The sequence below is a fragment of the Gymnogyps californianus genome, chromosome 1, assembly GCF_018139145.2.
Source record: "Gymnogyps californianus isolate 813 chromosome 1, ASM1813914v2, whole genome shotgun sequence".
Lineage (NCBI taxonomy): Eukaryota > Metazoa > Chordata > Aves > Accipitriformes > Cathartidae > Gymnogyps > Gymnogyps californianus.
Window position 1 is genome coordinate 134,380,321 of NC_059471.1, and position 13,898 is coordinate 134,394,218.

At 50.9% G+C, this 13,898-nt stretch overlaps 1 protein-coding gene across 1 annotated transcript; it reads right to left on the minus strand.

Moving 5' to 3' along the window:
* Nucleotides 1–367: 367 nt before the first annotated feature.
* Nucleotides 368–4,144, minus strand: LOC127025674 (homeobox protein NANOG-like). The gene is made up of 4 exons (XM_050910759.1): nt 3,951–4,144; nt 3,216–3,484; nt 2,372–2,461; nt 368–1,875 (listed from the first exon to the last, which is right to left on the minus strand). The coding sequence occupies exons 1-4, from the start codon at nt 4,117–4,119 to the stop codon at nt 1,459–1,461; spliced, it is 945 nt and encodes a 314-aa protein (XP_050766716.1). The 5' UTR covers nt 4,120–4,144; the 3' UTR covers nt 368–1,458.
* Nucleotides 4,145–13,898: the final 9,754 nt, after the last annotated feature.

A 13,898-nucleotide genomic window follows, 5' to 3' on the forward strand; every position in this document is an offset into this window, starting at 1 on the left:
AAAAGGTGAGTTTCACATAGGTTGGAGCTGACTTCCAGTTTCTCCATACTGGAAAGGATGATTCAGTTATTTTAAAAAAAGAAACTGAAAATTTTAATTGGCATTTTCCTCACGTTGTCTAACTAGGTTTCTCTAAACTTCTTGCCTCCCCCAGAGCTTGGGTACTTACATCAGATGAGGCAGCCAGTGCCCTTTTCAGCAGAATAATACAGAAGAGATCCAACTAAGCCCTGGGGAAGGGACAAAAATCCTACTACCTTACACTCTTAAAACTGAGGTTAGACAAGAGAGTGGGGAACCATCCTGCTCTAGCCCCTTGGATGACAACTCCACTGGGACCCAACAAGATTCCCCCCACCCCCCCCAACATCCAGGTTCCAGGATAAGCAACATTAAACATCACCTTTAAAATAACCGTGTCCTTCACCTAGCTGCCTGCCTCTACCCCAGAGAAAGCAGCACTGTAGTGGTGCTGTGTTTGTGAAGTGCTAGGGGACCATCACGTACAGGGAAGCAGACTGTTCTCACCACTCCAAAGATGACTACACACAGCCACTCCTCACACTTCCAAAAGTGGCACTTTGGGCTACCCTCTGCTACAATTTGCAGGTTGGGACAAGCCACCAGTCTCTCAGCAGAGAGATGTAGAAAGGCAAGATCTAAACTGGGTGGGGACAGTCCCAGAGACACCATCCTGAATGAGCTGACAGGCACACGTAAGTTAGCAGCTTTGGAAACCAAAGTTTCCACGTGAGATATGGGCAATACTCTACCCCATTTTCTCTCCTCTGCTCGTCCCCTCCTCTCAACTGCCCTATGTACACAGGAGTGCAGCAGGCAAGGGGTAGGCAGGTGCTGACCCCTCCAGGAGGAGTTGCTGAGAGTAACTTGATCAAATCATCTGAAATCAGATGATCTCGTAGCTTTTCGGTGAGGGAGGAGAAGATGCAGATGAAGAACGTAGTAGCAGTTAGCTGACTGAGGTAGCAACTGAAATAGGTAAGACAGCAGGAAAGATTCTGGGCTACAACAGGGTACTTCTAGCAGAAATATGCTGAAGTACAGTGGTTTTCTTCTCCAGCAAATCTCTGCTGCAAGACACACAGAGGATCAGAGATCACCTGCTAAAGAGGCAGCAGAGGAAGGCAAGACTTGGACAGCAAACACTGACCTCTACCATCTCTGCTGCTCCTGGGTGTGGCATTGCACATTTGCCTCCATGAATGAAGTTTCATCTATCCACACACAAAACACTCTTGGCAAGGGTCAGCTATGAACAGACAGGTGCCTTTAAACAGAAAACTAGCCCAAGGCAGCAGGGTGCTGAGCCCCACCAATGGTTAAAACAGGAGTAGAGGAGGAGAGGCAAGAGAAAGGAGCGGAAACTGGATCCCTGAGTCAAGACCCTAGAAACCCCATGAGAGAAAACAGGAGAAGGGAGGAAAAAAATACTTAGCCCTAAGACTCATAACCACTCTGGGTCCCCAGGGGATGCCAAGGGGCCTGGTACTGATGCCGTACAGGAGAACCTGAGAACGGTGTGACACTGTCAGAGGTGCTCTGGAAGCCGTAGGTGTCTTCTGACTCCAGGCTGACATAATCCATATCAGCAGGGTAGCCGTGATAGAAGTTCATCTGCTGGCTTAATAAACCCATGGCTTGCTGGGTATTGCAGCTTGTCCCACCTTTTCCAAAGAGCCCTTCATCCTCCACAGCCATGAACGAGTACAGGCTCTGCCCATTCCCATAAGTCTGGCCACTGCTGTAAGCCTGGTGCACATTGGTCACAGCCTGAAGGTTTCTGCTGGCACCAACAGGGAAGCCCTGGTGAAATGTGGGGGTTATATCCAGGTATGCAGCCTGATGAAACCCATTCTAGGAGAGAGAGAGAAGGCTGTTCAGTAATGCAGAGCACCACAGCAAGTGTGCCCATTCTTTTGGATGGGTCCTCCTTTCTCCCCCACCCTCTCTCCCCGAGCCAAACAATAGCGTCTTTTTTTGTATTCATCATCCTCACTATAGACTAATAATAGCAGAGATGACAAGCTCTTAAGTTAGTAATCTCCAACTTAACATGTCTGGCAACACCATGCTGGGGAGAAAAACAGCATGACTAGCCTTGCTGGCCCTCTTTGGCTATTTTGTTTTCTATCTAGTCTCAACTGGGAGATAAGTGGACTGGAAACAAACCTCTTTCAGTTGCCAGGGCAGGCTTAAAATAGATGCCACTGTAAGCCCTATTACAAGAAATACAGCTGGCTTGGTAATATCGAGTTCTGTGCGTTGAGTTAGCAGGTTGGATGTGATGCACTTCTCCCCGCAGACTGGAGGAACCATGACTGGCGGTGATGGGGGAAGGGAGAATTCTCACCTGTGGTAGATACACGCCTTTTTCCACCCACTGGCTCTCCTTCTGGCAACGTTTAAATTTCATCCGTTGGTTCTGAAACCATGTTTTCACCTAGAAGTGATGGGGAAAAGACATAGGACATTAGAAATTCATGCTCAGAGCTTACTACACATCCTAAAGATGTTTTTCCTTCTACTACAATCCCTTTTCTGCTTGGCTCCTAATATGGTACATAATTTCAGCAGCTAACAATATGCAGCAGACTCAGGTAACCGTAAAATCAGAGCTGAGACAAGAAAACTAACACTCTTACTCCTCAGATCACCATGGGATCACTTGTGACATCAAAAACCCTACCTGAAAGACAGGCCAAGACAACCGCAGAAACACAGCTTGTACAGCAGCAGCATCTCACTGCTGCGCCAGTGCTGACTCAGGAGTGAGTCATTCCCTCAGTCAGACACGAGTAGGTGGGGCAAGGACCCTCTCTCTAGGGAGAGACCCAGGTGCCACTCTGACTAAGAAAGGCAACTTGCATAGCAGTGCAAGTATCTGACTTTTCACATTCGGAGACAACACATGTCCACACAGACCAGTAACCTGACTCTCTGCATAGCCCTGCTCTGTATGCACTTTCAAACACCTGCACGGAGTGGGTGGATAGTGCTGGAACCAAACATAAGAGGAAGACTGAGTCATAAGTTTTCACACCCTCTGCTCTCTCACGTAAGCAATGGCATAAACAAGACCACGAAAGAAACTCATCTCTGGGGTCTAAGAAAAAAGAAAAACCACCAAAAAAACCTGCTCGCAAGGTCACTTCGCACCAGGGATGCGACTCAGTTGCTCAGAGCAAGATGTTCACCTGCTTGTAGGTGAGCCCCAGGGCAGCAGCCAGCTCCCGGATCTGCTGGGGGCTGAGGTACTTCTGGCTCTGGAACCGCTGGTGCAGAATTTGCAGCTGCTCCTGGGAGAAGGCTGTGCGGCTCTTGGCCTTCTTCACCACACCCTCACCTTCCTCCTTGACCTTCTGGAAAGAGGGATGGGGAGATGGGCGCTCTGCGGTGGGGCTAGTGGCAGAGTCGGGGGTGTACTGGATGAGTGTCCCAGAGCTGGAGGAAGCCGGAGAGACATCTGAGGAGAAAAGAGAAAACTGGGGTGAGCAGGGTCAGGTGGAGAAGACTCAAAGACTTCGAAGTCCAGCTTCTCAGGAGAACTTAAGATTGCAGGTGCCCTGGGGACTTGCAGGGGCTCCGCAGCCGCAGGCGACGCAGCGCGGAGAAGTGGGCACAGGCACCCTCGGGGCAGCGGAGCCGAGACCCCTCTCTGCTCCCACCTCTGCCCCGTCCCGCCTGGACACAGGGACCGCGCTGGGGCCGCTGGCAGCCGCGCCCGGCTCCCGCCGCCGCTTCCACCGGGGCAGCCGGCGGAGCAGCGCCCGCCGCACCCTCGCTGGGGCGGCTCTCGGGGCGAGGGGCCGCCGGCACCACCGGCATCGCCCCCCACCCCCGGGGCAGGAGGAACGCAAGGGGCACAACCACCTCCCAAGCCGAGGGCAGCCCGATCGCTCCGCCGGGGTCAGCCGGGCCGGAGCGCGTACCTGGGTGGCTGGGCGTCTTCTCCGCCGCGGGGAAGGGGAGGGCGTCCGCCGCCGGAGCCTCCTCGGCGGGCACGCTGTCCATGCTCCCTGGAGAGAGCCAGTAGTAGTCCCCATACCTGACCGCGCCGGGGTAGGGCAGGTAGGGCGGCATGGCCAGGTGGGCACTCATGGCCGGGCCGGGACCCCCAGCCCCGAACAGGCAGCGAGCTGGCGGTGGAGGCTGCAGGCAGCCCGTAGGCAGGTACCCCATTAGGCGGAGGTGGGGGGATGCTTTATGTCCTCCCCAGCCTGGCCTTGGCTAGAAGGGATTGTCATGGCCATTGTCATGTTAAAAGTCAGTTGATTAGAGGGGAGGGGCTTTGGGGGTATTCAGGGAGTGGGGGAGGGCAGGGACACCAGGCCCCGCTTCTCAACTTGGCTCCTAGGTCCCGCGGTGGGGGTCAGGCCGTTGCTGCCAGCACACCCCTCCCTGCTGGGGGGTGGAAGAGCCTTGTTTCCCCCTCGGGGCCAGAAGGCCTGAGCAGAGCCGCCTGGTGAGTTGGACAGGGCTTGGCAGACACCCCCACCCCCACATTTAACACTCGTTCTCCCCACCTCCGCCTCCTCACCGGTCCCCACCCAAATGCAAAGAATGGAGGGGAACCCAGAGCTTGCCCCGGGGCATGCGGAGACTATGCGTGTCTGCATTGCAGATCGCAACCATCATTGCGAACAGATAAGCCCTCCACCTCCCCGCAAGTGAATACAGACTGGGGGCAGGGGGGACGGCGCTACAGAGCGGTGTCTGTATTGCGAGGAAGAGAGTGCAAAGGCAAGCTGCTTCTCCAGCGGCTAGCCCAAGGCTCAGACAGGCAGGCCTGTTTTGCAGGGGCACAGAGAAATGGCACTTCACCTTTTCCAAGCTTCTTTCCTCAGCCATTTGACACTTTTTTTTTCTTCTGAAAGAACTGACAGCTTAAAAAAAAAAAGTTTATTTTTGCTACGCACTGGGGAGAGGTGGGAATCACCCAATCAGATTCCAAAGGAAACGAGAGCAGTGCAGCTACAGAAGAGCCTTATAGATCTTAAGGATTTGAAGCCAGGGCCTACAGTCTGCTTGGGGAAGATAAACTCCTTCCCCTCCTCCCAACTATTACTGCTTCCTTTAAGGAAGTTAAAAACTTATTGGGAGGATCTCACAGCCCGGGAGTTACAAAACCTGGAAAACCACCTGGAAGAAGTACAAATGAGGGCATGTGACACATCAAGCAAATTCCCCACCTCCCCCAGTGCAAGGAAACAGGACACAGGCACCTACCTGTATACAAAGGCAGGGGAGTAGCTACTGGCTGGCTGCACCGTTAAAAATCCTTTGGAGATGACAGAGAGGGGCCTCCCTTGACTTCCATATATCTCCTCCTCCCCTCTTGAGTCATCATGAGAAACGAGCCCCAGCTGGTGCCCTGAGCCCACCGCTGCAGGGTAGCGCTGGGGTGCTGCTCGCCTGGAGGGGTCCTTCTCTCGGGCCCACCTTTGATCACCTCCTAATTAACGGTGATTTTGTTTCTCAGTTAGAATCCGGACAGGATCCAGACGGAGAGACGATTAGGAACGTGGGGGAAAGTGATCATAATCGGGCGAGAGGGATGAAATACAGAGCTAGAGCCAGAGCCCACTTCTCGCCCCAAAGCAAGCAGTGCCAGCTGGGGGGCTGCCCGCCGCCCCGGGGCTCTCCCCCTGCCCTCGCAGCCCTGGGCTGTGGGTTTCGGGCAGGTCACTTGCTTGTTGCCATCAGCGCCGCTGAGGCACGCAGGGAAAGGGATTCCCCTTGGACGCGAAACCATCGTGCTGCCCATTGTGGGGGCGAGAGCCTCCGGTCCCCACGGTCCCCTGCGGACAGGGCTGCCCCGCGACACGCATTCTCCCCGCGGGGACTCTCCGAGTTCACCAAAACCAGCCCATTGCAAAGACAGAGGAAAACACAGAGTTGCAGGGGGTGTGTGTGCGTGTGGCTGTGTCTACAAACCAAAGCCCTTGCGTTTGGTTGTCTCTCGGCAATGACAACTTGTGTCCGCCTCTACAGCGCGCAGCAGGCGAAATAATTTTCTGTACTGGTGCCGTACTATCGGCAAGGGCACCCGGCTGCAGACCCTGCCACCCGGCGCTGGAGGGCTCCCGGAGGCACTGCCGGCCGTCTCACAGGCTGCGGGAACCCCCGAGTCATCGGAGGGGCCACGGGACACGGCTTGCGAGGGACTCCCGCGGCAGAGGGATTAGCATTTTACAGCCGCAGTAACACCGCCTCCACCAGCAAATCCTCCCTCGGGGAAGAGTGAGTGAGTGAGTGAGAGTGTGTGTGTGTGTGTGTGTGTGTGTTTGGAAACGCAGCAGAACTGCTCATAGTTTGCAATTTTCGTATATGGATCAGTTTTCACATATAGATCAGATTCCCTCCTAGAGACAGACCTGCTTTGTAGTGTGCATGGAACTGATTTCATTTCCCCTCTCCTTTTTCTTTTTTTTCTGTCTTTGTTCATATTTTGATTTTCTCATCCCACTTGTCTTCCATTCCCTTTGTTTTTATGCTTTACCTACCAAATCTCTTTTCTGTTCCATATATCCCCTTCCGGTGAGGATAATTTGCTCTCTCTCCCCAATCATACCTCTAATCAGGTGACCAAACATATCTTTTTTAATGTCTTTGTGAGAGAAACAAGACTTGTGTGAGTGTATAAAACCATACCATCTAAAGTCAGAATTTATTTAGGAAAAGAAATCCAGTTATTTCCCCCCAAATAAATGATACACATAAGAACATCTCGGAAAGGTAAATCCAGAAGTCATACAGGCACAGAGGATGCTATGGGAAGCAAGATGTAGATGTTTGAGAGGCTCCCTAGGGTGCTAGGTCTGGGACATGTGCCTTGTGGCACCATCAGCCTGTGAACTGGATATACTGCCCATGAATGTCTAGAGCTGATGTGCTCTTCAAAAATACCTGTTGGGAGTGACTCACAGAGCAGATGCAAGTATCCACTCATGTTTCTTTTGGAGCTGTTTTCAGCTGGAACAGCAACACAGTTCAGATCTAGACTAGTCCTGTTCTTCTCAACAGGGCCAAATAGCAGCAACAATTTGGTTTTTTGTCCCAAGGCTGTGTCCCACTCTGCCTTCATGCTGTGGGCACCCCGCCTTTCGCAGTTCTCAATTCATTATGTGCCTAATACAGTGGAGCATTAGTCAGGTGAGTAAGCATAAGTTGGCTCATGAAGTGTACGGAAGTGAATGTAACTGCTCACTTGGCTGAAGCATGCCCTAACAAGCCTTTTCCATAGTCCTTCAACAGCAGAGATAGAAGCTCAGGTCTAAAAGCAGTCTTCACCTCTTGGCCTAAGCACAGGTAAGACAGGACCATGCCTGGAAGATGTTTTCATCCAGCAAGTTCCCCCAACAAGGGATCCCCCATTAGTGTCAGTAGGGTCACTACCTTCAGAGGGCTGGAGCTCAACCTTTGTGCTGAAGTGATGCAAACACACCAGTTTACATAGACGAGCTGGGGAAGCAGCAGCTGGCTGAAACTGTAAATCCAGCTCTGGAGCTCATACCACTGGGTCAGAAATGGTATGAGTTCCTACCTCAGAGCATTGATAAACTCATTTTAATCAGCAGGTTAGGGTTATACCAGTGGAGGTTGTCTCAAATTTTATGTAGATTAAGTGCTCTTCTGCCCTCCTCTAGCTAGCTCAAACCTGGGTCATCTGTGTTTTGGTGAATACTGTGAAGTGTCACTGCGTGTTGCTGTGTCATTCTGCTCATGTTCATGGGGCTCAGCGAGGTGGCAGGGTGCAGGCTTGGTATTAGCGAACAGGGAACCATGGCCTGAGCCCCACTGCCCCTCAGAGGTTTCCCTGGGAGCCATCATCCTCTGTCAGGGATGTGCGTGGTGGGGGAAGGCAGGTAGAAATCCCTCCCTTGTATTCTGTTGAGCTTGTCTGGCTTGTCTCCCAAGCAGGAACCTTTGATTTTTTTTTTTTTTTTTCCCCTAAAATTGAACACTCCTCAAGTTAGGTGTATGAAAACACTCCTGCCCTGCAGCCCTCAGTACTCGCGCAGCACTTGGCTCCGGACAGCCTGCCCCCTGTAGCGTGGTCACAGCTCAAATGACCACACTACACCCCATCTTGGTCTGGACCCAAGATGCCATGTTTGTGGAAGGAAGGGGGTCAAGAAAGAATAACAAAAATTAGACCTTCATTCATATTAAAATACAGTTTTCCTTTCTCTTGACTCTTTAGGGGAGCAGGTCGAGAAAAGGACAAAGCTTCTCCCTCCCATTAACAACCCAGACTCTCAATCACCTGAGAATTACTGGATGATGTGGCTCTTTGTTAGCAGCGGAGAGGCAGACTGGGACAGAGGAGCCATGGCACAAAACCAAGCGACTCCCTGAAAAGGCAGGAAAGTTGAGTATCAAAAAAGAGGTAGGAAGCAGGCTAGTGAGCCAACCCAGATTTCTAGGGTTTGATGGTTCTGTTCTTTCTTTAGCAACCCTTCATCCATGCCTGCCACGCACATGATGCTGGAGTGCTATGGTTGTAAGCACTCATCTCAAGGAGCATTCCCTACCAGTGCCCATCAACTGGAATATGGAATAGGCTCCCCAAGGGAAGACTTGTGAGCAGCACAGCTTGGTGCCAGGGTTGTGCAAAGTCCTGGGGAACACGGAAAGATTGTGCATATTGGGCAAAAACCTTCCAAGCATCATCTCTGCTCGGATTCTCCCCTCTTCCCTTTAGCCATGTTGTCGTCGTTCCTACAGGCTCAGTTAGATGTCCTCTTATTAAAAGCAAATGGCACAGACGTCGCTGTGTTCGAATGCTTTCTGCCGTTTCCACCACCAGAGGGGAACAGCAAGCCCTGTGTTTCTCAGTGTAGGAAGGCCCTATGTAGCCTCAAAACATGAGCCACCTGCCCCACTCTCCTCCGAAAAGATGCTCTGTATCAGGCAGTTTGTCTTTTGTTCCCCAAACACACACTGCTTATGAACTTTGAAATGAAACAAAAGCTCTTTTTTCCTGAGGCTTCTTTGCTCGTCTTCCCCATTCTGATGGGGACAGTTTCCTACAACTCACCCAGGGGGAAAAGCCTCTGCAAAATCCATCGCTGCCAGAGCCTTCGGTTCGAGTGGGGCACTGAAGTGGTAGCTAGATTTCATGTGTGTTGAAGGCTCTGTCGAGTTCACTGTGTATTGCGGCACGTGTTTTCTTCCACATCTCTCATCTGAGGCTGATCTCATGTATTTCACCATTGTTAATGAATATCAGAACAGAATTAATGAATGAGGATTATGTGCCAAGTGGATGACTGTAATTACACTTGTGCAGGTCATAAGGGGGCACGCAGTCTGCAAGTGCTGCTAACACATCCCACTAACCAAGCTCTTCCAAGTTAGCACATACTTTTCAGGCAGGTCACTGTGCCCAATCTGTGCCATCTGGATTTTTTAAGCCCCAGAAAGTCCCCATAAGAGCAGATCACCTGTGAGGCTAGTGTCTAACTACAAGGAAGGCTGGGATTAGGGAAAAGAGTGCTCATCTTTCAAACCTGTCAGAGGTTGAGACAGGGATCCCCACATTGCCTGGCCCTTACCCCCACCTGTACACCCTCTCCTTTTCTCCAAGACTGGCTCTTGCACATGCATTCATGAGCCATTAGCAAGTGTTAGAGCGTGAGGCTCCCTGGCTGGCACCTGCTCTACATGTGAATGGCAGAGCTGGTGAAGCCCAGGGCTGTGGAATGGGATCTGCAAGTGGATGTTGTCTGGGACTGACGGAAGAAAAAGATTTACCTGCTTTTGTCTAACAATATTTAGATGGCTGACTTGGCTGAGATGGAAAGAAAAAGAGACAAAGAAGAGGTGAACAGTGAGAGGCTGTAGCTTTTTTAACTGGGTGTCATTTGTCTAGGAATTGAATCCAGTGAAGGGTGGAGGCTGGGGAGGTGAATATAGCATTGACACAGCTAGTGGCGTAAAGGTAAAAATTATCTGTACTTCATCTCCTTTAGATTGTCCATGGAGAACCAGCTCATATTAGGCTGTGAAAGCACATCTTTTGGGGCAGCAAAGAAAAAATCAAATCAACTGCATCTCTTCCCAGGCTGCAAGGTCAGGGAAAGCCACAGAATCATACAGTGAAAGAAATCCAGACCCCCAGACTCTGCTGTGACAAAATAAAAATGCTTCCCCAGCACAGCTTAGTCATGAAGGAGGAGGAGCAGCCATGACTGTCTGTGTTGGGAACAACATCTTGCTAAAAATTCCTGTTGTAACCCCAGTTGTGTCCTCCATGCAAACTCTGGGGCTAAGACAGGCCTGAGAACACCTTCTCTTAACCCCACTCACAACTAAGTTGCTTTACTATACTGGTAAACAGCCTAATAATAGCATCAAAGTGCCTGCAGATGCAAAGTAACCTTGCAGAGTGTTGCATGGCTTTGGTGCAAAGATGCAGGTGTTGACTTGTGATCCAGCAGGGCCCTCTGACACGGTAACATCTCAGCTGTCTCTGTTCACTTACTGCACCCACCAGACTTCCCCACCTCTGCAGCAGAAATGATCAAGCCAGATGTAGTTCATCTCTCCTCAGCCGCTGGAGTTCACAGGCAGCATGTTGACACAAACCGCTGAAGATTTCAGTTTCTATCAGTACCCACCTGCTCTCTGAATGCATGTGCTGGCCCCAGCTGGAGGTCTGACCTCTGATCTGTCCAACAGCTGCACCCAGTATGGGGACAAGGCAGCAGCGTTGCCCTGCAGCCAGAGCAGGCTATGGAACAGCATGTTCCCCAGCACAGCTCAGTGATGAAGGCCAGCCCCTTTTGCACTCCTTTTCTGGGATTTGATCCCCAGAGAATCATAGAATCATAGAATGGTGTGGGTTGGAAGGGACCTTAAAGATCACATGAGTCCAACCCCCCTGCCATGGGCAGGGACACCTTCCACTAGACCAGGTTGCTCAAAGCCCCATCCTTGGCCTTGAACACTTCCAGGGATGGGGCATCCACAACCTCTCTGGGCAACCTGTTCCAGTGCCTCACCACCCTCACAGTAAAGAACTTCTTCCTTACATCTAGTCTAAATCTACCCTCTTTCAGTTTAAAGCCATTACCCCTTGTCCTATCACTACATGCCCTTGTAAAAAGTCCCTCTCCAGCTTTCTTGTAGGCCCCCTTTAGGTACTGGAAGGTTGCTATAAGGTCTCCCCAGAGCCTTCTCTTCTCCAGGCTGAACAACCCCAACTCTCTCAGCCTGTCTTAATAGGAGAGGTACACCAGCCGTGGGATTCAACGCCTGTCCCCTGCGTGTGTCCTTCATGTACCGATATTCCAGTGGCTTGAGAGAGCCTCTTGGAGCACCTGAGGCTGTCCCTTGCAGCTCTGAATGATGCAGTCATGGAAATGCCAAGGGCTGCTGGCAGCCTGCTTAACAGCAATCTGCTATAGCACCAGGAAACAGGAGGAAAAGAAAGTGCTCAGAATCAGGCTGTTCTATGTAACATCCTCTTCCTAGCTTTAAAACCTCCCCTATGGTGAAACACATGAACATCTAGTTTCAACCTCCTGAAGTTAAGAGGGGGAATTAGCCCAGTGGGCCAGGTGTTGATTTCTGTTCCCTCTGTGTAACCGGGAGAATTGCTCAGCAGGGAGGGATTCTGGTCCCATGACAGTCAAAGACAGCTTCACATCGGCTTGGGTGGCACTGAGGTTTGAAATCTTTCTGTGCTTGTAACAGCGTACCTGAGTGCATAATCTGACCCTTTATTTAAATGTGGCAATATGTGCATTCCTGGACAAAGAAATAACGTTAGACACAGTAAGAAAAGGGTGGGCCACATTAAGTAGAGGGGAGGAAAGAGAAAAAGAGAACAGAAAACCAGTCTATTCCGTCTACGTTCCTAGATTGCCTTCATCGTTATGGTGTCTGAGCATTTTCCGGTGCAGTATTCAGTGCCCTGACTCAGATCTGCCACATGTGGTTCTTTGTCTCTTTCTCATCCTCTCTGCAGGGAGAGAACTGCATGTGTTGTGGAGGATTTCACTTCGGGTTAGCAGGCTTGGTTTGGGGCTTGTTCATAACATGCTCACAGCTGTTTGTTTTTGAGGTGTACGTTGGAGAAGTGCACCTTTTACTTGGAAAGTGAAGCGGTGAGATCGGGGTATGTTGTAGCGCAGCCTTACTATGACCCCTGAGACAACTCTGCCTCCTGCTTAGACTAGATTTTCACAGGCTTAGAGAACTCCCCTGTACCAGTAAAGTGGAACTGCTGACACCAGTAGATGCCAGCTGTTGACTTCAGACCCTTAAAGGAATCTTTATATGCTGGTCTGAGGCCTCTGGGTAGATCGAGGAGACTGTGAACTGGGCAGTTTGGTAAGTAGGGGGCAGCCTCAGTTAGAAAACATGGGTCAGATACAAAGAAAAGCAGGTCAACAGGGATGGAGGAAACACTCCCCAGTACTGTCCTTGTGCTGTAGTCAATTGATTTCGGAGGCTGCCAAAACTGTTTGCTAACTGCTGTTGGGAGGGGAGGAGAGTTTCTCTTTGTACGAGTTGTCAGAAGAAGGATAACTGGCCAGCTGGTCTGATCCACTATTTTAGGAAGTGGTGTACTTAGAATACAGTAAATGTCCAGGCTAACTGAGGGATCTCCACCATCCCACTGTGCTGGGTCCATCACAAACCCATGTTCATCAGCAGACTCAGCTCCAGACAGCTTTCCATATCAGGGAAAGACCTTACTTTACCACAGGGACCGCTGTTCTAGGGTACATCTCCAAGCCAGCACTTAACTCTGTGTCTTGGTTATGGATAATGATACATTGGACAGTTTGAAGCTAAGAAGCTGCAAAACTCAGCTGAGATGCTGGTTAGATACTCTAGCAGTGACCTGAAGGAGTGGTATCCAAACTGCAAGCAAATGCAATGCAATTACATTAAGTAGTTCTGTGGCAAAAATGATCTACCCATGGCCTGGCTTGGCGTGACCTAAATTATCAAGTTAGGGGAAGGATTGAAAATAACACATCATCAGCTCCTCAGTATAGCTGCCAAAAGAAAAATACAGTGCTAATTAATCACTTCCCACAAACAGGTCACTGCCCACCTCCCCACCCCACCCTCAGCAATGCACATAGTGGGTAACTGCTATTGCTTTTTTTTGTTTTGTTTGTTTTCCCCACATGCCAGGAAAGTGAGACACAAGGCTTTGTGGTGGCCCAGCGTTTCTGCCAGGCCTGGAGCAAGCATCAGATGATTCACGTGTCTTTGACACCTTGCATTCTTAGGCTGAGAAGAGGTGAAGATCTGGCCTGAGGATCACACGCTAGCAATACCTCCTGCCCAGACTGCTGTTTGTATTTAGGGAAGAATACACAGGCTGTGACACTGCTGCTTTCTGTGCCCCAGCCATAGGCACCACACAGAGTGGGGCAGGAGGCTGTTTGGGTTTGTCACATACCTGTTAAGACAGCTTCTCCCACAGACCTTTGCTGGGCTGCTGGGATGGATGCCCCTTGCCAGGAGGACACTGTGGAAACTGGCTACTCCCTATCCCAAAACACAGCCACAGGGAGCTGTTGCACTTCCCTTGTGTGCTCCTGTCTTGTGCTGCTGCCCAGGGAGAGGGGCATCCTGGCCTTACCTGGACTAGGGCGCTGCGGCACTCAATCCCTTCAAACCTCGGAGGGAATGCCATTTCAGGCAGAGAATGAGTCACTTCACATTAGTCCAAATAACTGCATTGACCCGAGTAAGCAGCTCCTCAGGGGTTTCTGCTTTATGCAATCAGCTCCATCTCACACCTGAAAAGAAGAAGGTGTAACCCTGTCCGCAGACCAGCCCCGTGGCTTCGAGCCCATCCAGACTTGGTGACTGTGGCTCTGATGTGAGGGAGAGCTGGTCCTGGGACA

Coding starts and splice junctions, on each gene's coding strand:
- LOC127025674 (XM_050910759.1), bottom strand. CDS start 4,119: ATGAGTGCCCACCTGGCCATGCCGCCCTACCTGCCCTACCCCGGCGCG. Junction 3,485..3,950: donor GAAGACGCCCAGCCACCCAG/GTACGCGCTCCG, acceptor TTTTCTCCTCAG/ATGTCTCTCCGGCTTCCTCC. Junction 2,462..3,215: donor TGGGGCTCACCTACAAGCAG/GTGAACATCTTG, acceptor CATCACTTCTAG/GTGAAAACATGGTTTCAGAA.